This window comes from Lampetra planeri, chromosome 48 (assembly GCF_965212315.1).
Source record: "Lampetra planeri chromosome 48, kcLamPlan1.2.h2, whole genome shotgun sequence".
Lineage (NCBI taxonomy): Eukaryota > Metazoa > Chordata > Hyperoartia > Petromyzontiformes > Petromyzontidae > Lampetra > Lampetra planeri.
Window position 1 is genome coordinate 5,810,216 of NC_136154.1, and position 25,742 is coordinate 5,835,957.

Below are 25,742 nucleotides of genomic sequence, written 5' to 3' on the forward strand. Positions count from 1 at the left end.
CGTGACTTATATAATAATATGTAATATTATTATATTATTTTATTATGTTTTATTTTTATTTTATTACTTCCCTTCTACGTGACTTTACCGAAAGAACCAAGAAGAGGAGATTTTTTTTCTCGATTTGAAGATTTCGTCACTACAGGGATTCATATTCTTGGTTCTTTCGGTAGAGTCACGTAGAAGGGAAATAGTAAAATAATAAAAAATAAAACAACATAATTCTCACGACGTTTCGATTGCAACACAAGCAATCATCATCAGGTGTGAAAACCACGGCAATAAATTTGTTGCTGTGGTTTTCATAACCTGAGGATGATTGCTTGTGTTGCAATCGAAACTTCGTGTTCATTTGATTCTTAAATTTTCATTATTTTATTATTTCCCTTCTACGTGACTTTACCAAAAGAACCAAGAATACAGTAGATTTCTATTATTCATTTTACTTTTCCAGGTAAGGCCCCCACTGAGCTGTGTAGTAGCGACCTAGCTATCACAAACGACAGCAGCGCACCGAAGTGGCTCATCACGTGACATTCACAGCAGCCAAATACTCTGAACGCATGTTGAGATGTTAACTACCTCTCCTGGTATACAGAAGATTGTGTGTTTGATTCTAACCCTTACGCCTGCTGTATATTTTGAGTTTGCGCGTCTCTCTCTCTCTCCCCGTGGTCGTGTGGATTTTTCTCCAGGTCCTCCGGTTTTTCCCTCGACATTTAGAATCGAGATCACGCAATCAGAGTATTTGGCCGCTATAAATGTCCACACAATGATAAGCCACTTCGTTGAGCTTTCATTCGTGATGGCCAGGTGGTCGCGTCTGATAAAAGAGCTACTACGTATCTAGTTAGACCTTACTTGGTAAAATCCCAAAATAATTTTTGTTAGTTTAAGTATGTACATATATATAATTGTAAACAGAATCACAAACTAACGCTCAACTTTCTTAAACGTGTAAGAGTCAACGCGCGCCACCACCGTGCGACATCACGCGAGCAACCGGGACGACGCAGAGAATCTCTCAACCCTTTCCCGAGACGTCTGCAGAGTTGCAGGGTCGGTGGGTGTCACCGTTCACGGGGTGGGTGTCACCGTTCACGGGGTGGGTGTCACCGTTCACGGGGTGGGTGTCACCGTTCACGGGGTGGGTGTCGCCGTTCACGGGGTGGGTGTCACCGTTCACGGGGTTGTGTCACAGTTCACGGGGTGGGTGTCACCGTTCACGGGGTGGGTGTCACCGTTCAATGCAGAATCCCGAGAAACGAGCGAGCGGCTCGCCCTCGTTAATTGTATTTAGAGTGGCGCAACAGTGGCAGCAGCAGCAGCACTGCTGCTGTTGTTGTTATAAAGACGTCGTTGCTCACCGCAGAGAAGCATAGCGACACGACCGCCGCCACTCTGCGCTAGCCGGCGCCAAAACTGTGCCACACTCCCTGCCCCGCGTGGCCCTGTGGGAGCCTCGGTACTGATAAAGTTACTTTAGTTTTTACTGCGTTTTGTTGTTCCCACGACGACGACGTTCACGCACGGCGCGTGAACGTCGTCGTCGCGACGGCAAAGGGTGAAGTTCACGCTGGGAACATTTTCAACGGGGGAGGCAGCAATAACACGCAGGGTGATTCAAGTGCAGATGCCCCACTCATACCTACACCCCCCCCTTCCAACGCCCTCTCAGAATATTTTTTCAGACCGCAGGAATCCGATGAGCTATGAAGCTCTTCTCCGCAGATCTCCAGCCGAGATGTCCTCTCCTAGCACTCCCCCCCCACCTCCTCCCCGTAGCTTTCCTCTCAGCGGCAAAGTGAATATCGTGCAAGCGATGGCTCGGGGCTATGGGACTGAGTGTTCGGAGATTTGTGAGCGGATGCCACCTTCGTCATCGGCCGCGGTTCAGTCTACCGCTGGATGGGTACGTACTGTATGTACAGTACGTACTGTGCGTACTGTACATACGTCGCACGGGGCAGGGCTACGAGACGGCACGCGGTGCGCATGGAGATCGGCCGGAGACGTGCAGACTGGGGTATCTGTAGGTGGATCGCCCTGCGGTGCCCCCCTCTAGGGTAACAACAGTGCAGCTCTGCACGAGGGACTCTGCACACTCACGCACACAGGGACCCCCAGGTGATGGGGGTGGGGGGGGGGACGTGCAGTGGTTGGGACCTAGAACTCCGCACTTGCAATCGAGGGGTGGCCGGGTCGGTTTAATCTCCCACCCCCCACAGAGTGTGAGGCAGGTGTAGGAGGATCCGTAGGTTTCCGTGTTCACATTCAAAATCAGTTTCAAGGGTGGCACAGCCTCAGTTAATCACGTGGCCTGTTTAAAACTAATTCACAGCTCGGCGCTGTGCGCTTTATGCTCAGGATGGTTGACTTTTCTGTTTTCACGGGAAGGAGAAAATGCATTCTGGCCGGTGTGTGTTCTCTGGTGCCTGTGAAGAGTTGATAGGTCTGCAAACGCCTTCTCACACACGGTGCACTTGAACGGCTTCTCTCCCGTGTGTGTTCTCTGGTGGCTGTGAAGATGTTGTAAATGTGCAAACGCCTTCTCACACACGGTGCACTTGAACGGCTTCTCTCCCGTGTGTGTTCTCTGGTGCCTGTGAAGAGTTGATAGGTCTGCAAACGCCTTCTCACACACGGTGCACTTGAACGGCTTCTCTCCCGTGTGTGTTCTCTGGTGCCTGTGAAGAGTTGATAGGTCTGCAAACGCCTTCTCACACACGGTGCACTTGAACGGCTTCTCTCCCGTGTGTGTTCTCTGGTGGCTGTGAAGACGTTGTAAATGTGCAAACTCCTTCTCACACACGGTGCACTTGAACGGCTTCTCTCCCGTGTGTGTTCTCTGGTGGCTGTGAAGATGTTGTAAATGTGCAAACTCCTTCTCACACACGGTGCACTTGAACGGCTTCTCTCCCGTGTGTGTTCTCTGGTGTATCTTCAAGTTACCCTTGTAGTCTGTGCTGTATGGACATTGGTCACACTGATGACTTTTGTTACTGGGCTTAGAGGGGTGTCTGCTCTGCACGTGATGCTGTAGACTAGAGCGGCAGATGAACTGACGGTTGCAGGCAGGACACGGCAGCCTTGTGACCTCCACTCTCACTCCACCTGCGTTATCCCAGAGAAACAAGACACACGCGCACACACCAACATCTAGACATGAACACTCTTGCACACGTGTGTGTGTGTTTGCATATACAAAGGTAAAGGTCCCCAACAGACATAGACTATTGGGCAAGTGCTGTTTGCGAGTACCTATTAAGGCCGGCATGGCACACGAGTAGGTGGCCAACACCAGGCCCGGCCGCCTTTGTCTCTCCAGTGGCGATGTTTCCACGTTTAAGCTAGGTACTCATTTGAGGCTGAGTCAACCTAGGGAATGCCTAAATATTCACCACTGACGTTAGTGGTGAGTGGGAATCGAACTCAGGTGGCCGGGTTCGTAGTGCAGTGGGCTCCATTTATATATACACACAAAGACAAAGAACCCCCGTATAACCTGCATATACTTTTGGGACAAGTGCTGTTATCGGGCACCTATGAAAGCCAGCACGGCACACGAGTGGGAGGGTGGCCAGCACCACACATGGCCGCCTTTGTCTCCCCAGTGGCGATGTTTACTACTACACACCACACCAGTTACTCATTTGCACCTTATCAGTGTGGGTGGTGCCTATCACCTCTGGTGAGTGGTGGCTATCATCTCTGGTGAGTGGTGGCTATCATCTCTGGTGAGTGGTGGCTACCACCTCTGGTGAGTGGTGGCTATAGTCTGGTGAGCAGTGGCTATCATCTCTGGTGAGTGGTGGCTATCATCTCTGGTGAGTGGTGGCTACCATCTCTAGTGAGTCGTGGCTATCATCTCTGGTGAGTGGTGAATATCATCTCTGGTGAGCAGTGGCTATCATCTCTGGTGAGCGGTGGCTATCATCTCTGGTGAGTGGTGGCTATCATCTCTGGTGAGTGGTGGCTATCATCTCTGGTGAGTGGTGGCTATCATCTCTGGTGAGTGGTGGCTATCATCTCTGGTGAGTGGTGGCTATCATCTCTGGTGAGTGGTGGCTATCATCTCTGGTGAGTGGTGGCTATCATCTCTGGCGAGCGGTTGCTATCATCTCTGGTGAGTGGTGGCTATCATCTCTGGTGAGTGGTGGCTATCATCTCTGGTGAGTGGTGGCTATCATCTCTGGTGAGCGGTGGCTATAGTCTGGTGAGTGGTGGCTATCATCTCTGGTGAGCGGTGGCTATCATCTCTGGTGAGTGGTGGCTATCATCTCTGGTGAGCGTTAGCTATCATCTCTGGTGAGTGGTGGCTATCATCTCTGGTGAGTGGAGGCTATCATCTCTGGTGAGTGGAGGCTATCATCTCTGGTGAGTGGAGGCTATCATCTCTGATGAGTGGTGGCTATCATCTCTGGTGAGTGGTGGCTATAGTCTGGTGAGCAGTGGCGAGTCTCTGGTGAGCGGTGCTCACAGTGTTCCTCGCTTGGAGGAGGCTGCACGGGCTGCAGGTCTCTGGCGGTGGCCCTGGGAGCCATCTCGTTGCTGCTGCTGCGGCGTCGCGAGGGCCCGGCCTCGCAGGCGATGCCCAGCTCCTGGGCGAACTCCTCGCCGTACCAGACCAGCAGCTCAGAGCCGGGCCCCACGGCACGGAACGTGCGGTAGTAAATCTGCCCCCGGTGCTGGAAGGCCACCAGGTTCTGCTCCTGCTCATTCCTCGCGCAGTTGACGAACCTGCGTGGGCAGACGCGGGGGCGGGGTGGGCGCCGTTAGCGAGCGCCTATTAAGGGCCGGCACTGGGCGCTACGTGGGGGTGGTGTGGCTGGAACCACGCTCCGTACCGGGTGCTCATTTGATGCCGAGTCGACCAAGGGGAGGCCCAGGGTTGGTCTCTGTGTGTAGTGGTTCTGGTCTCTGTGTGTAGTGCTTCTGGTCTCTGTGTGTAGTGGTTCTGGTCTCTGTAGTGGTTCTGGTCTCTGTTTGTGGTGGTTCTGGTCTCTGTGTGTGGTGGTTCTGGTCTCTGTGTGTGGCGGTTCTTGTCTCTGTGTGTAGTGGTTCTGGTTTCTGTGTGTAGTGGTTCTGGTCTCTGTGTGTAGTGGTTCTGGTCTCTGTGTGTAGTGGTTCTGGTCTCTGTGTGTAGTGGTTCTGGTCTCTGTGTGTAGTGGTTCTGGTCTCTGTGTGTAGTGGTTCTGGTCTCTGTGTGTTGTGGTTCTGGTCTCTGTGTGTAGTGGTTCTGGTCTCTGTGTGTCGTGGTTCTGGTCTCTGTGTGTAGTGGTTCTGGTCTCTGTGTGTAGTGGTTCTGGTCACTGTGTGTCGTGGTTCTGGTCTCTGTGTGTAGTGGTTCTGGCCTCTGTGTGCAGTGGTTCTGGTCTCTGTGTGTGGTGGTTCTGGTCTCTGTGTGTAGTGGTTCTGGTCTCTGTAGTGGTTCTGGTCTCTGTAGTGGTTCTGGTCTCTGTGTGTGGTGGTTCTGGTCTCTGTGTGTAGTGGTTCCGATCTCTGTGTAGTGGTCCTTAAAACAATAATCACCTCATCCAGTTTGATTTAGATTCATCCTGAGCATCAACATATTCACGATCCTTTTTGTTTTTGTAAATCTGAAACACACACGCACACGAACAGATCCACGGATAATGAATGTGAGTTGGACTGTAAGTTGAACTTCTTTCGTACTGTACGTAGCCAACCGTGCTGATCGGAGGTGTGGGAGAAGGACAACAAACTAAACACTAAAAGCAGTTGTAAAGAAATGCATTTTCAATCTACAAGATTTAAAAGTGCATAGCTCCCAGTGGCTTCCTAGCATTGGAAGGAAGAGCCTTCCAGACGGCCGCAGAAGTGCATCTGTAAGCGCCGCGCCATGCGGTGACCACCGTCTTTGCACGATCAGTAGCCAAACACCGCTGCTGCTGTGAGCATGAACAGAGTTTGCGTGATGATGGTTTATGCTTCTTGACGAGATCAGCGGCGAGGTATCGTGGTTTATTTTTGTGTAAGGAGTGCGTGAGGCAGAACCACTTGTCTGTGGTTCCTCCTCGCCCATCGAATTTGTTCTGTCCTTGCGAGCGAGCGGCTACTGTGGGTTAGAAGTTGAACTCATAATTATGTTAATTTTTGGGTCTCTCTGTGAATCTGTGGATCCCTGTTTGATTCTCTGTGCAAGTCTCTAAGGCTCTGTGCGAGTCTCTGTGCGAGTCTCTGGGTCTCTGTGTGAGACTGTGGGTCCCTGTGTGAGTCTCTGAGTCTCTGTGCAAGTCTCTAGGGCTCTGTGCGATTCTCTGGGCTCTGTGCGTGTCTCTGTGCGAGTCTCTGGGTCTCTCTGTGAGTCTGTGGGTCTCTCTGTGCGATTCTCTGGGTCTCTGTGCAAAGTCTCTGGGTCTCTCTGTGCCAGTCTCTGGGTCTCTGCCTGAGTCTGTGGGTGACTGTGTGAGGCTATGGGTCTCTGTGCGAGTCTATGGGTCTCTGTGCGAGTCTATGGGTCTCTGTGTGAATCTATGGGTCTCTGTGCGAGTCTATGGGTCTCTGTGGGAGTCTATGGGTCTCTGTGTGAGTCTATGGGTCTCTGTGAGTCTCTGGGTCTCTCTGTGCCAGTCTCTAGATCTCTGTGTGAGTCTGTGGGTGACTGTGTGAGGCTATGGGTTTCTCTGTATCTCCTTCACGAGCCTCCTCTCCACACACACACACGATGATGATGTAGGAACAGGAGGAGGCTGCAGCAGTGGCAGTGGCAGCAGCAGCAGCTCACCAGCCAGCAGTACTCGCTCACGAGGTTCTCCTCAGACACCTCTCCTTGGTAGGGCCCAAACATCACCCCCTTGGGCAGCTTCTTCCTGTTGCTCCACACCCCGAGGCCGGCGCCGGCGATGGAGGAGGCGCCGACGGTGAGGCCCTGGGGCAGGCTGAGCCGGGCCCTGTTGGCCACTCCCGGGGCCACGGCCGTGTCCGCGATGAACTCTGGCGGGCCGTGCACGGAGCACTCCGCCAGGTAGAAATCCCTGCACAGCTCGCAGACTGAGAGCCACAGCAGCAGCAGTGGGAGGAGAGCGAACCGCAGTAGCAACAGCAACAGTGGCACTGTGAGAGAGTGAGAGAGTGAAGAGCGCTCCAGACAGATGCCTCCCTCCCTTCTTTAGCTCGCTCATCGGAGATGTATCCCCTGTCACCCTCCCTGCATCCCTGAGTGAGGGAGCAAAAGAGAGAGAGGTAAGTGAGAGTGCGAGAAAGGGAGCATGTGAGAGGGAGAGAAAGGGGGAGAGAGTGACAGTGTGAGAGAGAGTGTGAGAAAGTGACGGTGTGAGAGAGAGAGTGAGAAAGTGACAGTGTGAGAGAGAGAGTGAGAAAGTGACAGTGTGAGAGAGAGTGTGAGAAAGTGACGGTGTGAGAGAGAGAGTGAGAAAGTGACGGTGTGAGAGAGAGTGAGAAAGTGACAGTGTGAGAGACTTTTGACTTTTATAATTTTATTTCACCAGCGCAAATTGCGCTGGAATATTCCGGTTCATTCAGTATACCTGCCTTTATGGCAACCAAAAATTATACACCGTCATCTCGCACCACATCGCCACCGCCCCACAGCCAGTGTCCGGTGTGCTTTTCAAAACACAGTGTACCTGCCTTTATGGCAATAAACACTTATCGTCATCACACACCACATCACCACCGCTCCACAGCCAGTGTCCGGTGTGCTCGTCATCCGGGCCCTCACACCCTTTTGCCTGGCAGAGTAGTTCTTCCGCTCCCACCTCCTCACCCTCCTCCCCGGCTGGCGGCGGCGGTGGTAGTGGTGATGGTGTCTTCTTCAACGCCTCGGGGGGGAAGGGGGTGATGGGGGGGGATGGTGGCTGCTTTCGGACTTTGGTCATCAAGGCCTTTACCCGGAAGATTTCCTGGCGACTATATCCGAACGTGCTCGGGTCCTGGACCACACGCCGGGCCGTGCTCACAAAGTTCCTCCTGTTGAGGAAACTGTCCTGCACGCGAATGTTTCGTCTCCCATACGACCATTTTAGGAAACCAAGGAGGTATTCGGGAGAGCACCCCATCTCGTCCATCGGAGGCCAGGCCTTCGGCCTCTCCCTCCATCCCGTTGGGGCACCACCGCTGACGACGCTCACCTCGCTCCCCTGCGACGACGAGGCAGGCGAGGCCGGGTCCGGCTGTTCCGCTCCCTCGGTCGCCGCCTTCACCCGCGCATCGCCGCTGGCCTTCATGGCCTCCCTCTCTTTGACCTCCCTCGCCCAGGCTATCCTCTCGTCTTCTTCCTCTTCGATTTCGTCCACATCAAAGGAGGGGAACAGCCCCGATTTGTCCATTATTCCCGCTATCTTTTCGATCTCTTGGGCGCTGAAACCATACTTATGTGGCTCATACCTCACTTCCACTACCACCCCCGCAAGAGAGTACCTTCCGGGGAAAACTTTTGCCAGCTCCCTCGCCACATTCCCCTTCTTCTCTTTTTCCGCCGTCCTCCACCACTGGAGGAGGGCTTCGGGCGTGCATTCCCCGGGCTCAGCCTGCTTCCTCCTGCCTCCAAGCTTTTGGGGGGACGCCCTCCCGTCCCAATCGTCCTCCCGGTCGTCACCCTGAGCTTTCCCGTCGGCGCCAACCCACCTTCCGGTATCCGCCGACGTTCCGGGAACGGGGACCTCACCGGGCTCGGTCCCAAGTGCGTGCAGCTTCCTCCAACCCTTCGGTCTCTTGGCCCGCCCCGTGGCGGACGAGGGGACGTTTTTTGGAGGCACGAAAACGCCCGGCACCCAACTGGCGCCCGCGGCACCCAGCAAAGTTAGGCCCGGCTGCTGCACTCCCTCCGTCGTCTCTGCCAGATGTGCGCTACCTCTGGCCTTCATGGCCTCTCTCTCCATGTTCTCCCAGCAGCTGCTGCTCTCTGCAGCACTTTCTCTCTCGGTCGTCGTCAGCTCCATGCTCCTCTCCTCGTCACCCATTGGGCCGTGTGAAGGGAGGCCCTCCTGGGCTGCAGCTCCGCTCGGTTCAGCACTGGCGCTGGCGGTGAGTGCGTGCAGCTTCCTCCAACCCTTCGGTCTCTTGGCCCGTCCCGTGGCGGACGAGGGGATGTTTTTTGGAGGCACGAAAACGCCCGGCACCCAACTGGCGTCCGCGGCGCCCAGCAAAGTTAGGTCCGGCTGCTGCGCTCCCTCCGTCGCCTCTGCCAGAGAAACGCTACCTCTGGCCTTCATGGCCTCTCTTTCCATGTTCTCCCAGCAGCTGCTGCTCTCTGCAGCACTTTCTCTCTCGGTCATCGTCAGCTCCATGCTCCCCTCCTCGTCACCCATTGGGCCGTGTGAAGGGAGGCCCTCCCGGGCTGCAGCTCCGCTCAGCTCAGCACTGGCGCTGGCGGTGGTCGACGGCTTCTCTCCTCCCGATGCCGGGACAGGCGGAGCCGGGCTCAGCGACCGCGCTCTCGGCGTCACCACGTCCGCCGGGTTCGCGTCGCTAGTGGTCTCAAATACCTCTCTCTCTGTCTCCACTGGGCAGCAGGCTGGCTGGCTGGCCGTCTGTCCGACGTCGCCAGCTACGGCCGCCCTCTTTGGCTGGCCGTTTTCACGCTTGCCCATTCTCCTCTTTTTCCTCGCGCTCCTAACAGCGGCGGACTTTCCACCATTGTTGTCATTCTCATCAACAGGTGCCGGCTCTCCACACTCCGGTGCAGTGTCGGCGTCTTCCTGCTGCTGCTGCTGGTCCTGCCGCTGCTGTTGTTTCTCCTGCTGCGGCGACGCCTGCTGCAGGTGCTCCCGCTGCAGCTGCTGCTGCTGGCCCTGCAGCTGCTGCTGCTGGCCCTGTAGCTGCTGCTGCTGCTGCTGTCGCTCCTGCTGCAGCGACGCCTGCTGTGGGTGCTCACGCTGCTGCTGCTTCTGCGCCTCATGCTGCTCACGCTGCTGCTGCTGCTGCTGCTGTTGTTGTTGCTGCAGCATCGGTGTTGTCTCCTTCGTTGCAGCTCCACTCCGCTTCGTTCCGGTGGAGCAGTTTTTCTTGAGGTGCCCGGCACCACCACACGCGTAGCAGCGTGGCTCGGCCGTGGCCAGGTATATTGTATGGACGCGGCCACCAGCGGTACGTTTGATGGCCACGTCCAGTTCGGTACACCCACTCTTGAGCACGAGGAACACCTGTCGTTGGCCTGACAGGACGTGCCTCAGTTCCTTCTTTTGCGTTCTTATGTGCAGCAGGACGATGGGCGACACTACCACGCCGTAGCGTTGCAGTTCCGCCCTTAGCTCTGCGTTCGTGAAGTATGGTGGTGCGCCGGAGATGGTTACCCGCGCAGCCGGTGTAGAGAGCGGGCTGCATTGCACGAGCAGCCCCCCCTCCCCTCCGACGCGGAGCCCGGTCTCGACGACACGCACCGCCGCCTCCACCGTGGCCACGTAGACCACGTAGCCCCGGTTCTCCCTCTGTATTACTCGGATGGCTGCTGGCCCGGTGTGCGCCGCCACCGCCTCAGCGACGTCGTCAAGCGGCGTCCCCAGCGGAGGGAAGCAGCGAAACCCGTGCCGGTCCGTGAGGGCCTCCATGCTGCCAGGCTGAGCCATGGTGCTTGCATGGCAGCAGCGCAGTGGCAGCGAAAATTAATCGTAGAAAAAAATAAAAAAGTGATAAAAAAGTAATAGACCCCACACAAACCAAACACACAACAACACACCTGAGACCAACCACCAGACAGACAAACAAACACTCACGCACAGACAAGCACACACGCGCAGGACAAACACACAGACGAACCACACACGACCGAACCAACAAGTAAAAACAAACGAAACCGAACAATCAAACAAACATACAAATGAACAAAAAGACAGATAAACGAACAAACGCACGCGCAAGCAAACATACAAACAAGCAGACACACAAAACAAACACCCACCAAACAGACAAGCAGGCCAGACACACGCGGTGTTAAGCCAGGTACAAAGCACCAGGCCAACACACAACGCGACCAACCAAGCAGACAAACAATCAAAACAAACACACAGACAAACACACAAACCAGACAGACACACACGCAACACAAAACAAACACTCACCAAACAGACAAGCAGGCCAGACACACGCGGTGTTAAGCCAGGTACAAAGCACCAGGCCAACACACAACGCGACCAACCAAGCAGACAAACAATCAAAACAAACACACAGACAAACACACAAACCAGACAGACACACACGCAACACAAAACAAACACTCACCAAACAGACAAGCAGGCCAGACACACGCGGTGTTAAGCCAGGTACAAAGCACCAGGCCAACACACAACGCGACCAACCAAGCAGACAAACAAACAAAACAAACACACAGACAAACACACAACCCCGACAGACACACACACACAACAGTAGTAATGAAAAAAACTGTTTCTATAGCAGGCTGATTTACAGGGAGAAACGCAGGATAAACTAGCGTTTTTCCCTAGTTTACTCTCCTTAGGCCGGGCTCAGGCTCACACCTGAGCCCAGGCCCCCATCCACACCAACGTTGAAGCGGGAGCAGCAGGTGCGCACAGCCTCACCCCACGGTGGCGAGAGAGAGAGAGTGAGAAAGTGACAGTGTGAGAGAGAGTGTGAGAAAGTGAGAGAGAGAGTGAGAGGGAGCAGGGGGTCTCACAGAAGAAGTCGTCGTCCTGGGGCTCCTCCACCTCTGTGTAGACTTGCCTCTCGCGCGGGCGCAGGCCGTAGCGAGAGCGAGCGCTGCGCGACACCGCCACAGCCTGGGCGGAGGCCGGCGGCACGGAGGAGCCTGCAGGCAAACACGGCGAGATGTTGACTACCTCTCCTGGTATACGGGAGGTCGTGGGTTCTATCCCGACCCTGATGAAGCCTGCTGTATATGTAATAAAGGACTCTTTCACAGTGTAGATCTCCGTTGTCCTTTATTCGGGTTCTTGTCTCTCTCTCGCCCCTACGGCGTCCTCGCTCAGACCCGCACCTCCTCCACCGTACACCCTGCAGCCACACCGCTGCTCCGCTCCGCAGCTACACCGCTGCTCCGTCTGCAGCCACACCGCTGCTCCGCTCTGCAGCCACACTGCTGCTCTGTGTGCCCCGCACACTCTGCTAGCTCTTCACACCCGGCGAGCTTCCCACACTCCGCTAGCTCTCCTCCACTAGCTCGACTCCACTAACTCTATCCCACTAGCTCTGCTGTGCCCCACGTACACCGCTGGCCGACGGTGCCGTGGCCTCCCACCACGTGGCAAATGGCGCCACCCTCTCGCCACTGCCCAGCGTGGCCTCCCCCTGTTTCCACTCCTTCCCAACTCCCAGATCGCTTCCGGTTCTCCCCCTAAATCCTCTCTCTCACGTGACCCTGACTCCTCCTTCTCCTCACGTGACCCAGACTCCGCCCCCTCTTTCCTTGCTCGCATTACACATGGACTAAGTCTTCAATTATTGTTATGGTGTCAGGCACTGGAACCTTGGTGAATAGAGAGATCACATCAAAGCTGACGAGGACATAATCAGGAGAAGACGTAGTCCAACATGGACTGAACCCTGATGTCCCTGCACTGGTTAGGCACTGCCTCACCAACACGTACTCCACCTGGAATGGTACCTTCTACAAACAAAATGAGGGTACCCCTATGGGTTCCCCCTTGCCACCAGTGATAGCCAATGTTTTCAAGGAGAATTTTGAAACAGGCGCCATCCAGACATTCACCCTGCGTCCTTCCCTGTCATTTGGCCACAGCATTGAACCAATTTCTAGACCACATCAACTCCATACACTCATCCATCAAATTCACCATGGAAGTGGAGAAGGATGGCAAGCTACCATTCTTGGATGTTCTGTTTGAGAGGAGGCCCAATGGCTCTTTGGGACATTATGTTTACAGGAAGGCCACCCACACAGATTCCTACCTGAAGCCTCATTCCCACCACCACCCGGCTCAAAATAATTCCCTCATCAAAACACTATACCATAGGGCCCACTGCATCTCTGACCAACACCACCTGGCCAGTGAATTAGAACATGTACATCTGGCCCTCAAGATGAATAGATACTCGGACCGTGTGATCCGCCAAGCTGTTTCTCCTACCATGGAGACTCCGATCAAAATCATTAAATTTCGATTTAAAGCTTTCGTGACTGCAGGGATTCATCTTCTTGGTTCTTTCGGTAAAGTCACGTAGAAGGGAAGTAATAAAATAATAAAAATAAAACATAATAAAATAATTATCACGACGTTTCGGCCACAACGCAAGCAGCCGTCCTCAGGTGAAGAACAGGTCTGTCGGAAAGACAGCGTCTGAATGGGCACCACCAGGCTTGGCAGCGTATATTTAAGCTGGGTTGGAGGGGGAAGGGCGCCTTGACAAAGGAATTTCCATATCAAGAGGAATTTAGCATATTTATGGGAAATGCAGATATGGGATTAGTCACTACTTGTGGATTGCGTAGGAGGTGGGGGGGGGGGGGGGTTCAAAGTCATATTATGCCCGTGCATGACGCAGTATGCAGGATTAGCAGCATCAAAGGGAGGGAGTAGGGTTAGCAGTAATAGAGGGAAGGAATTTTAATAGTAAGGAGCTGCAGCAGCTAAACCACCACGTAAAGAACTAAAATATAAACGACATCAGTATCATCAATATACTAAATATACTCTCCAATAAGCTGAGCTACTAACAGTAAGTCATACATTACAATTCTATGTCGCAAAAAATATAATATGCCTCCAGCTAAACTTGTTTCTCTTACATCACACGGGTCTACCCCGTACTATATACTGCCATAGACAAACCCAACATTAAATTATATACTGCATTACTATACACCACCCTATACCTTAGACTATACATTGTAATATTACACTATGTATTATTCTACCCACCCTACTGTATACCACACTGCTGTATATTCACTATACATATCCATATTCCCAGTCTTTTACTCCCAGCTTTACACACTACCATCACTATGAAATTTGACTTCAATCCCGGCTTACTCCCATCACTTGAAAAATGTGCCACACGTTGTTTCGAGCGTGCAAGTTTAGCTTGCACAACTCTAATTTACCCTCCTGCAGCATAACAAAGGATGTCTTTAATCGGCTTAACTTAGCTTTCTTATCTACTTCCACCCCTGCATCACAAAGCTTCAGTTTGAACTCCATGCGTTACCTCCCAGCCCACACCCCGCCCCCACACTCGGCTTAACTTAGCTTTCTTATCTACTTCCGCCCCCTGCATCACAAAGCTTCAGTTTGAACTCCATGCGTTACCTCCCAGCCCACACCCCGCCCCCACACTCACCATGCCCCCTCCCCCCACAACTATATAATTCCTCGTCACAGCCATCTCTTAGACACGCTTAAGCGGTTACGCTTTCGCTGCGTTGTCCCCACCTGAAGACTAGACGCTTGTGTTGCGCCCGAAATGTCGTGATTTAATTTAGTTGTTTTCATTTTAAATTTATTCAATTTTTTTACCTACGTGACTTTACCGAAAAAACCAAAGAGTATGGATCCTTGCAGTCACGAAAACTTCTAATCTAGAAACATTAAGTTTATAGGCTGCATCAGTACCAGCAGCAGCACTGACAGTAGCAGTAGTATCAACAGCAGTGGCGACTTTTATCAGCAGCAACAGAAGATTGCGGAGTTCCGGTGGGAATAAAGGGGAGCGTGGAATTGCGGTGAGAATAGAGGGGAGTGTGAAGTTCCAGTGAGAATAGAGGGGAGTGTGGAGTTCTGGTGGGAATAGAGGGGAGTGTGACGTTCCAGTGAGAATAGAGGGGAGTGTGGAGTTCTGGTGAGAATAGAGGGGAGTGTGACGTTCCAGTGAGAATAGAGGGGAGTGTGGAGTTCCGGTGAGAATAGAGGGGAGTGTGGAGTTCCGGTGAGAATAGAGGGGAGTGTGGAGTTCCGGTGAGAATAGAGGGGAGTGTGGAGTTCTGGTGAGAATAGAGGGGAGCGTGGAGTTCTGGTGGGAATAGAGGGGAGTGTGGAGTTCCGGTGGGAATAGAGGGGAGTGTGGAGTTCCGGTGAGAATAGAGGGGAGCGTGGAGTTCTGGTGAGAATAGAGGGGAGCTTGGAGTTCTGGTGGGAATAGAGGGGAGTGTGGAGTTCCGGTGAGAATAGAGGGGAGTGTGGAGTTCCGGTGGGAATAGAGGGGAGTGTGGAGTTCTGGTGTGAATAGAAATCACCGCTGCAGGCTACGCACCTCCACGTATCCTCTGGAGCGCCACCCTCAGGGCCTCCTTGCAGGCGGTGGCTCTGCGCTCCAGCCTGAACATCGCCATCCTGGCCTTGTGCACCTCCCTCAGCTCAAATCCCCTGAACTCCTCCTCCTCCTGCTGCTGCTCCTCCTCCTCCACGCCCTGCAAGATGCTCCACACGTACTCCAGGGCTTCCGCTTTAGTCTGAGCGGAGGGGGCGGTGGGGTGAGGGGGCGGAGGGGGTGTGGGGGGTGGAGTTGGTGCGGTGACCAGCGGTGGCTAGGAGATGTTAACTCCCTCGCCTGGTACGCAGGCGGTCACGGGTTCGATCTCGACCCTGACACCTCTTCGGATTCCTCCAGTACAATACATATTCTAATTCTGATATTCTGATTCTGTAAATCTGATTCCATACATCAAGCAGAACCATGCCGTCATGCTGAACCTCGGTGGGTATGGCAGGCCAAGCCTCTTCACAACTAAACTAATGAATAAACTAATTATAATAATAAGCCCAGACGTTGTACCAGAGTGCCATGCAGAGCGGGCATGGTAGCTAGGAGATGTTAACTACCTCGCCTGGTACGCAGGAGGTCATGTGTTCGATCCTGACCCTGATGTGGTGGTCGCTGCGTGGATTTTTCTCTGGGTCCTCCGGTTTTTCCCGTCACATTGAGAATCCGGATCGCTCGTTTTAGAGTATTTGAAATATCCACGTGATGATGATATCAGCCGCTTCGTTGAGCTATGAGTTGTGATAGCCGGGTACCGCTTGTGAAAGAAAGAGCGACTCCGTAGCTCAGTGAACCGTGACTCTGAGCTCCGTAACCTCCGAGTCTGCGATGGGACATCGACGTCTGCCCGTCTCGTGGAGTCTGTGCGCGTTGCAAACCCAGTGGTCATTGTCACCGTGGTCACGGTGTCTACGCTTGTCTACGCCCTTCTCAGGTTCTGTTCTATCACCTCAGATCCTAGAGAGGAGTGGCGAACGTCTCGTGTGTACGTGTTGTGTGTGTGTACGTTAGGTGTTTAGTGTATAGTAGTGTAGTGTATATTAGTGTATAGTGTAGTGTATAGTAGTGTATCATGGTGTAGTGTGTCGTGTAGTATTTAGTCATGAATAGTGTAGTGTATAGTAGTCTATCATGGCGTACGTCTAGTCTGTACGTGAGGCAGCGATAAGCGCGTGCCTGTTCCTATTTCTCTGTAATGATTGGAATTATACAGAAATTACATTTATAACGCGGATCAGTGGAACATTTCTTTTTACTTTTCGTAACAGCTATTTTCATTGGAGTATATGACAGGCGAGACTCTGCCTCGCCTGCCTCCCCTGACCGCACGTCCCTGGTATAGCAGTGTTTAGTAGTATGTATGTACGTTGAATTTATTTGGCACCGTACGTAGCCATCCTCGTTAATGGGAGGTGAGGGGGAAGGACAACAAACTAAAGACAACAACAGCAGCAGCAGCAGCTGTAACGAGAGGAGTGCCGTGCGCTGTGCACAGAGACCTTGCGCTTGCTGGGAGCTGCCCTCGCGTGCCACTCTCCCACGGTGGCCCAGCGTGAAGCAGCCCCCTTGCCTCCTCCTGCGTGAACACACGCACACACGTGAACACACACACACACGTGAACACACTCACGCACGTGAACACACGTGAACACACACACGTGAACACACGCACGCACGTGAACACACGCAACAACAACAACAACCGCCATTCGCCACTAATTGGCGGTGACGTCACCACGACGTTTGTGCCAGGCCATGTGCACCTTGAGGCCACGTGAAGTGTAGAACGCCCGCTGGCAGGAGGTCACGGGGCAGACCCAGGTGCCACGGGTCGATTGACTAAGATGACCGAGATGACTGGCTGATGCACCACCTGTGCCCCTTACTGTGCCAACTTGCTGTGCTTTTGCCACCCGGCGCTCCGCTCGTTGTTGTGAGCGTCGCTCCTCCGCCCTCCGTTGTTGTTGGAGGGCGTCCTTCACGAGCCTCCTCCACAGAGCCCGATCTTGACACCGCTGGTACCAGTCATCGGCAAGTCCACTCAGCTCCATGTCCTCCTGTACCACATCACTCCATCTCTTCTCTAGCCCGTGTCACGCCCGTTTAGCCCCCTCGATCCGGCCGAACAAAAGCTGTTTAGGCATGCAGTGGCTGGGCATGCGGGCTACATGACCCAGCCAATGCAGCCTTGCCTAACGGAGGAGCTCACCGATGGGACTTTGCCCAGATCTTTCAAGGATTTGTGAGCTCCTCACACAATCCAGCCTGGTAACACCCAGGATGGATCGTAGGCAGGCCAGCCTAAATGTTTCTAACCAGCGAAGATGCTCCATTAGGGGGGTCCACGTTTCGCAAGCGTAGAGAAGGAAGGGAATGACTGTGGCCGAGAAAACCTGAAGCTTCGTGCGGAGTGACAGACCAGGTAGCTTCCACACAGCGTTACGCAACCGATGAAAATATATTGCCGCTTGACTGATTCGGAGTGAGACCTCTGCTGTTAAACTGGAGCCGGTCATAAGCACACTGCCCAGGTATGGGAAACTCTCCACAACTGCCCCATCACTGATTGGGAGTTGTGTGGGTGGAGTGTCCAATGGTAAAAAATACCCAGGCAGGTGCTTCGTTTTTGGTGGGGCTGATGGTAAGGCCCCACCTCCTAGTGGCATTCTCCAGTCTCAGCAGCAGCGTCTCCAACTCCTCCTCTAAATGAGCAGCTATTACTACATCATCGGCATACATAACGTGGTTGACCAATAGGGAGCCATCCCTTGATCGCACCCAGGCATCGATCAGCCTCCCATTATATCTACCAAATGGAAATTCCCTCGGTACAGCTATTGAAGGCTTCACGAACCCACGTGGTCAAAATTGATGTTAAATAATGTGGGAGCCAGAGGACATCCCTGTCACACCCCAAGGTGTACAGGGAATGGCTCCGACTCCCGGCTACGTAGTTTTACCCGGGCCCGCTCACCATCATTAAGGTCCTTAATAATCGTGAGCAGAGGGTCAGGGACTCCGAAAGCACGAAGAACAACCCAGAGCCCAGGCCTACTGATGGTGTCATAGGCCTTGACCAGGTCAATAAAGCAGAGATGTAGGTCTTGTTGGAATTCCCTACACCTCTGCTGTAGCAGACGGACAGAAAATATGGCATCTGTGCAGGACCGCCCTTTCCTGAAACCGCATTGGGGATCCGCAAGCCTCTCCTCAGCGTGCCTAGCAAAGCGATGTTGAATAATCCTTGCCAGCACCTTTCCCGGCACACTGAGGAGTGAGATGCCCTTGTAGTTGTTACTGTCTGTGCGGTCCCCCTTCTTAAAGAGGGGGACCACCAGGGCATCCTTCCAATTTTGCGGTACCCGTCCAGTGGTCCAGACTGTTGTTATGATGTCATATAGGGCAGTCTGTGCACAAATGCCACCCTCCCTCATCATTTCGCTTGGGAGATCATCTCTGCCCGGTGCCTTTCCTGGTCTCAGACTCCGGATCGCCGTCAGTACTTCCTCAACAGATGGCATCTCAGCCAGCCACTCACAGAGGGTGACTTCTTCCAATATTTGAGGCACCACAGCCTCAGCAGGGTCATCCCCACTTTGTGCCATGATGTTTTCCTGGCTGAGGGATTTCCCCTCCCCCAGGACCTCACAGAAATGCTCAGCAAATCTGCAAACCTGTTCCTGGGGGTCGGAGATTGGATCACCGTTTTTTCCCCTAATGATGGTAATCGGTGTGGCGCTGGAGGTTACTTTTTTGATGGAGTTAAATAGTGATTTGTGATCGCGGGCCACTGAGGCAGACTCCATCTCCTCAGCAACCCGTGACCACCACCCATCCTTGCAGCGCCTTACGGCTCTTCAACCCTCCGAGCGAAGGTTGCGGTAAGCCTCCTCATTGTCTGACGTGGGATGCTGGAGCCGATGAGAGTGGGCCTGTCACTTTTTCTCAATTATCCTGAACACCTCCTCTGTCAGCCAGGGTCTCTGGGGGTTCTGGAACGCGTACCCAAAGCAGCCATTGCAGCTGCATGAGTCACAGTCCTAAACCTCGCCCATTTACCCTCGACATCAGGAAGACTGGGGGATGATGCCAACCCCAGCCGCAAGCGATGATGAAATTCTCACTTGCAACTTTCATCAGCTAACTAAAACCAGGCCACTTTAGGTTGGAATGGGGTCCTGGGTGTACACCCACCACCAGAGTGGAAGAATGGCAGGCACATCTTACAGATGACTAGTCGATGGTCAGAGGGCAGATCAGCTCCACGGTACAGTAGGTCCTGGTGTCAAAGACATGGGTTCGCATCCGCTGGTCCATCACTATGTAGTCCAGCAGATGTTCTTGCTTGGACCCGGCATGCATCCATGATGTTGTGTGGATGCGCCGATGTCGGAAGAGCGTGTTGGTAATTACAAGCCCATGGGCTGCACAAAAATCTAGCAGCCTCCTACCGTTGTTATTGAGCTGATCTGGCCCATGCCCTCCAATCACTCCAGACCAGGTGCCAGTATCATGACCAACTCGGGCATTGAAGTCACCCAACAAGATGACTCTATCCCGAGTGGCCACTTTAGCCAGTACCTGTGACAGGAGGTCATAGAAGGCATCTGAATCATCGGCTTTGCCTGCATCCCTCCACGGATGTTCGTCTTCGGTGGGGGCATAAGTAACCACGACCACCACTCCTCGCCTCCGGTTGATGGGAAGGCGAGCCCAAAGTAGCCTGGGCCTTACAGCTTCCCACACCTCATCGCCACGCTCCCAAGCCCCCTTCATTCTTTTGTTCGTAAGAAAAACACACGCACACACGTGAACACCCGCGAACACACGCACGCACGTGTCCATGTGTGTGAACACATCGATACCCGTGAACACACGCACACACGTGTGAACACGCGGACACGCATGAACATATGCAAAGACAAATATCCCCCGTATAGCCTTAGCAGACTCTAGGGGCAAGTGCTGTTAGTGAGCCAGAACGGTACACGAGGGGGTCGGTGGCCAGCACCACGACCGACCGCCTTTGTCTCCCCAGTGGCGATGTTTACACACTGTACCAGGTACTAATTTGAAGGTGAGTCGACCTAGGGGAGGCCCAGGACCAGTTTAGATAATCGTCACTGGTGTTGACCGTGAGCAGGAATCGAACCCGGGTCGCCAGGTTCATAGCGCAGACTGCTAACCAGTTTAACATGTAGGATTTCGCGACCAATATTATTAATTTTTTGGGTTATATCGCGTAAATATGAATGTGTCGTTAAACCCGTCACCATCCGACGCAGCCAATCCGTAAGGTTTGTCAGGTAAACAAAACGTGCCAATTAGTTACTAGTTCAGCACTAACCGGTTGTGTGTTGGACAGTAAACCCACAAAATTCACAATTCGAAAATGGTACTGTGACGTTCCACTGGTGATTACAACCAGCTTCATCAAGCGAGTCTACAGGGAGTCTCTGTGTGAGTCTACAGGGGGTCTCTGTGTGAGTCTACAGGGGGTCTCTGTGTGAGTCTACAGGGGGTCTCTGTGTGAGTCTACAGGGGGTCTCTGTGTAATTCTACAGGGGGTCTCTGTGTGAGTCTACAGGGGGTCTCTGCGCGAGTCTACAGGGGTCTCTGTGTGAGTCTACAGGGGTCTCTGTGTGAGTCTACAGGGGGTCTCTGTCTGCAAGCGCCCTTTTACGTTTGCCTCCTCCGCCTCTTCGTCCTCCGTGCATCGCCACCTCCTTCCTCTTCTTCCTCCCCGTCCACTCCTCGTCGGAGTCGCTCGACCGCCCGCACTCCGCTCCATTCCCCCTCGCCCTGCGCTTGCCGCGTGCGCGCATGAACTCGGGCTGGGCCGGGTTCATCCCTGCGCAAGGAGGCAGTCGGTCATTGTTATTTGTACGTATTGGCGGGACACCGGTGCAGCATAGCAACACACCGGGTCCTCGTAACACAGTCCTGACGATGTGATTATTATCAGAGCGCGTTTGTTTGCGTGTTCACCACAAGTACACGTGGTTAATGCAGTAACTTTATTCCTTGCAAAAGGAATAATCTATCTGGTGTGTGAACATATTAACACCTCCTGTTTTATTGCCAGAAAGGGTAAAACCGATTCTTATTTTTCATACTTTGATACTGGCAAAAAGGTCCCATGATATAGCTGCTCACCCCGAGCTATAAATGCTCTTGACACTGCATTGTCTTTGCGCTGTCGCCTTTTGGTGTTGTTCTCTGGTCTGACACTGGTGAGACTAGGCCATGAAGAAGGCTGTCTCTGGGGTAGACCAATCAGTTTCAAAGACAATGATTAAATATTATCAGAGAGTGTTTGTTTGTGTGTTCACCACAAGTACACGTGGTTGATGCAGTCACCTGATTCCTTGCAAAAGCTATAATCTATCTGGTGTTTTAACATCTTACCACCTCCTGTTTCATTCCCAAAAAGCGTGAACCCTATTTTTATTTTTCATAGTCCCGACGATGTCGCTGTTGTACTCAGATTCAGCAGCTGCGTCCCCCATTCCGAACGTGCGGTGGCGACACCACGAGTCGTATCGAGGCACCGTCCGACCGAGTCTCTAGGGGCACGAGGAGTCCAATCTTGCCACTGGAGCACGGAGCAGCCGATCGTCATCAGACTGGGCGCCGCTGTACGGCAACAGACTGCGAAGCTTCGTGTTCAGTGTTGCTCATGTAACGTTCCGTCTTCCCACCGCTTTGGCATCACGACAACTGGTTTTGACGCACCACCACCACCACCCCGAAATATCCTTCTGTTCGGGGTCTCGAATCGCGAGGAAAATAAATAATTTTTGCCACAAATGTGCTGATTATTTAATACAGCGCTTAGGTGTACCGCCACTACGTTCATTTATATTATTTGGCTGCTACAACAACAACCCCAAGCAATACAGTAAACCAGATAGGAGTGATTCTAGATTTGAAGCTTTCGTGACTGCAAGGATTCATACTCTTACGTTTTTTCGGCAAAGTCACGTAGGTAAAAATAAAAATAATAGAAATAATTTATTTTATTTCTATTATTTTTATTACTTATTTTTACCTACGTGACTTTACCGAAAAAACCTAAGAGTATGATAGGAGTGCAAAGTATAGGAAAGGTAAACAAACCACACACACAATAAATAAACTATTTTTGTAAATGTTGTGGGTTTACTCTCCAACATTAGGAATCCGATGAGCTATGATGTCCCATAGGGGGCACGGGGTCAGAAAGTTACAACAACACAAAACACAAACACGATTCATGGCTTTGGCTGAACGTCAGAGTGTAGGAGCCCAGAGCGTAACCCCTCCACAGGCCGTGGCGGAGTAGCGCAGTTGGTAGCGCCCTTGCTTCCCATGCCAAAGGTCGCGGGATCGATCCCCGCGTCCTCCACAGGCGAATATATTTTTAAATCCTTTATATTAAGTTCGCTGCCACGCATATAAAGGATTTATAGTGAAAAACTTTGTTTTTACGGGTTATACTTATTATTCACATTATTTTAATTTTATTTTTTCTATCTACGTCACTTTACCGAAATATCCAAAGATTATGAATTCCTGCATTCACAAAAGTTCAAAATTTATTTTTGTAAATGTTGTGGGTTTCCTCTCCAACATTATGAATCCGTAGGTAAAAAAATTAATAAAAAATTAATAAAAGTACTTTTATTATTTTTTATTTTATTTTTTACCTACGTGACTAGAATTATGAATCCGATGAGCTATGAAGCTCTTTTTCATAGATGTCCCATAGGGGGCACGGGGTCAGAAAGTTACAACAACACAAAACACAAATACAATAGGCGTGCAAAGTAGAGGAAAGGTAAACAAATCATTAAACTAAAATTAAATCTATTTTAAAATCCTTTATATTAAGTTCACTTGCTTGCTTGCTTGCGCGCTTACGACCGTGCAAATCTTTCGGTCGTTTTTTAACCCACTTCCCGTGATCCAATCGAGCTGACATTTTGCACACAGACTCGTTGTGCGTGAAAATTAATTTTCGTGAAAATTTTACACTTTTTAGGAAAAAATAAATTGTATTTAATTACCAATTGCTTAATGGTGGCAGGAAATCATCTGACCCATAGGTGGCAGCCATCTCAAGCCAGAGGACGAGAGGACTCTAGCCGCCACGCATATAAAGGATTTATAGTGAAAAACTTTGTTTTACGGGTTAATTTTTTATTTCACCAGGTGAAGTCCACTGAGCTATTGGCTTCCTTTTCAGAAGCGACCTGGCTGCCATAAATGACAGCTCAACCAAGTGGCTTACCACGTGGACATTTATAGCAGCAGACAAATACGTTAAACGCGTGATGTTGATTCTACATGTGGAGCGAAAACGCGGAGGACCGGGATCGAACCCACGCCCTCCTGTAGACCAGGCGAGGTAGTTAACATCTCGCCGGGGAGAGACACACGCAGACTCCAGATATATGACAGGCATCGTCAGGGTCGCCATCGAACCCACGACCTCCTGTAGACCATGAGAGTGAGTTAACATCTCGTCACCGTGGCGCCCCATGCATGCCACTCTGCTACGACGTCTTGGTCTCATCATTATAATTACCGCGACAATTAGTTTAGTTGTGAAGAGGCTCGGCCTGCCGTACCCACCGAGGTTCAGCAGGACGGCGTGGTTCTGCTTGATGTTCCTGTAGCGCCGCTTCTCGCACTCGGCCAGATCGCTCCACTCGGCCTTGGTGAAGAAGCCTCTGATGTCTTGGAAGTCGCCCATCTCCTGCTGCTGCTGCTGAGGCGCAGAGACACGGAGGGACGAGACGCGGACGACGGTCAGACGCAGTCACGGAGATGGAGTCACACGGAGACAGAGTCACAGGGATACGAGACTAAGATCCCCCGTGTGGCCTTAACAGACTGTCGGGTCAAGCGCTGTGAGCGAGTAGCGGCGCCTATGAAGGCCGGAACGACACACGAGGGGGTGGGTGGCCAGCACCACGCCCGGCCGCCTTTGTTTCACACACCGCTACACCAGGAACTCATTTGAGGCCGAGTCGACCTAGGGCAGAGACCCCAGTTCCATTCCCGCTCACGGCCACCACCAACACCGGTGACGATCATCTGAACCGGTCGTGGACCTCATCCCCTAGGTCGACTCAGCCTCAAATGAGCACCCAGTTTAGCGGTGTGTGAACATCGCCACTGGGGAGACAAAGGCGGCCGGGCGTGGTGCTGGCCACCCACCCCTCGTGTGCCACAGCGCCGGTAGCCTTAGTAGGTGCTGCTCACTAACAGCCTGTTAGAGGCTACACGGGGCATCTTTGTCTTTGTGGTAAAGTGTGTGAACTCCACACCTCTACCATGACGTACTAGCTCCAGCTTTACCTCCACCTGAGGTAACCTCAGGTTACCTCAGATACAGGTAACCTTTACCTCAGGTGAGGTACCTTTACCTCAGATGAGGTAACGTTACCTCAGGTGAGGTAACGTTACCTCAGGTGAGGTAACGTTACCTCAGGGGAGGTAATTTTACCTCAGGTAGAGGTAAAGTTACCTCTATCCGAGGTAAAGTAACATTACCTCAGGTGAAGTAGCTTTTCCTCAGGTGAGGTAACTTTACCTTAGGCGAGATAACTTTACCTTAGGCAGAGGTAAAATTGCCTCAGGTAAGGTAACATTATCTCAAATGAGGTAACTTTACCTCATGCGAGGTAACATTACCCTAGGCTAAGTAAAATTACTTCAGGTGAGATAACTTTTCCTGAGGTGAAGTAATACCTCAGGCGAGGTAACTTGACCTTAAGTGAGGTAACGTTACCTCAGATAGAGGTAACTTTAGCTCAGGTAAATGTAACATTACTTGATGTTATCCTAACGTATTCACATCACTTCAGCTAATGCCCATATCGTAATATTCTCACGTAGTTAAATCATTAAACACAATTATCGCGTGATTATTACCTCAGGGTAAGGTAATCGGAATTCAATGGAAGGCGAGGTAACTTTACCTCACGTGAGGTAACTTTACCTCAAGCGATGTAATATAACGTTAGGTCGAGATAACATTACCTCAGGCAGAGGTAAAATTACGTCAGGTAAGGTAACATTATCTCAAATGAGGTAACTTTATCTCAAATGAGGTAACTTTACCTCGCGGGAGGTAACATTACCTCAGGTTAATGTAACATTACTTGAGGTAATCCGAACGTATTCACATCACTTCAGCTAATGTTCATATTTTTACGCTAATATCGTAATATCGTCACGTGGTTAAATCGTTAAACACAACGCTCGCGTGACGTCACCACCTCAGTGTCGAGCCGTCGACACTTCACGCGGCAGCCTCGAAGTGCACCCAGCCTGGCACAGGCGCCGTGGTGACGTCACCGTCACTGAGTGGCCAATGGCGACGATTGGTGGTGGTGGGGGGGAGTGGGGGGTGGGGGGGAGGAGGGGGTGGGGGCGGAATGGCGGTTGGTGATTGGTGGGACGGGTGAGAGGAGTGGGGGGAGTGGGGGGTGGAGGAGGGAGGGGGGGGTGATAGGGTGGGGGGAGTGGGGAGTGATGGGGTGGGGGGGGAGTGATGGGGTGGGGGGGGAGTG

The 25,742-nt window shown here is 52.3% G+C and overlaps 2 protein-coding genes across 2 annotated transcripts; both read right to left on the minus strand.

Moving 5' to 3' along the window:
* Positions 1-1,972: 1,972 nt before the first annotated feature.
* On the minus strand, positions 1,973-8,354 carry LOC144733636 (histone-lysine N-methyltransferase PRDM9-like). Its single transcript, XM_078615662.1, has 5 exons — positions 6,749-8,354; positions 5,533-5,600; positions 4,481-4,740; positions 3,004-3,114; positions 1,973-2,097 (listed from the first exon to the last, which is right to left on the minus strand). The coding sequence occupies exons 1-5, from the start codon at positions 6,809-6,811 to the stop codon at positions 1,973-1,975; spliced, it is 627 nt and encodes a 208-aa protein (XP_078471788.1). The 5' UTR covers positions 6,812-8,354.
* Positions 8,355-11,436: 3,082 nt separating this feature from the next.
* Positions 11,437-25,533, minus strand: LOC144733637 (uncharacterized). Its single transcript, XM_078615664.1, has 7 exons — positions 25,449-25,533; positions 23,797-23,929; positions 20,864-21,031; positions 16,680-16,756; positions 15,172-15,370; positions 11,618-11,749; positions 11,437-11,459 (listed from the first exon to the last, which is right to left on the minus strand). Exons 2-7 carry the CDS (start codon positions 23,915-23,917, stop codon positions 11,437-11,439), a joined length of 720 nt encoding a protein of 239 aa, XP_078471790.1. The 5' UTR covers positions 23,918-23,929; positions 25,449-25,533.
* Between the last annotated feature and the right edge of the window lie 209 nt (positions 25,534-25,742).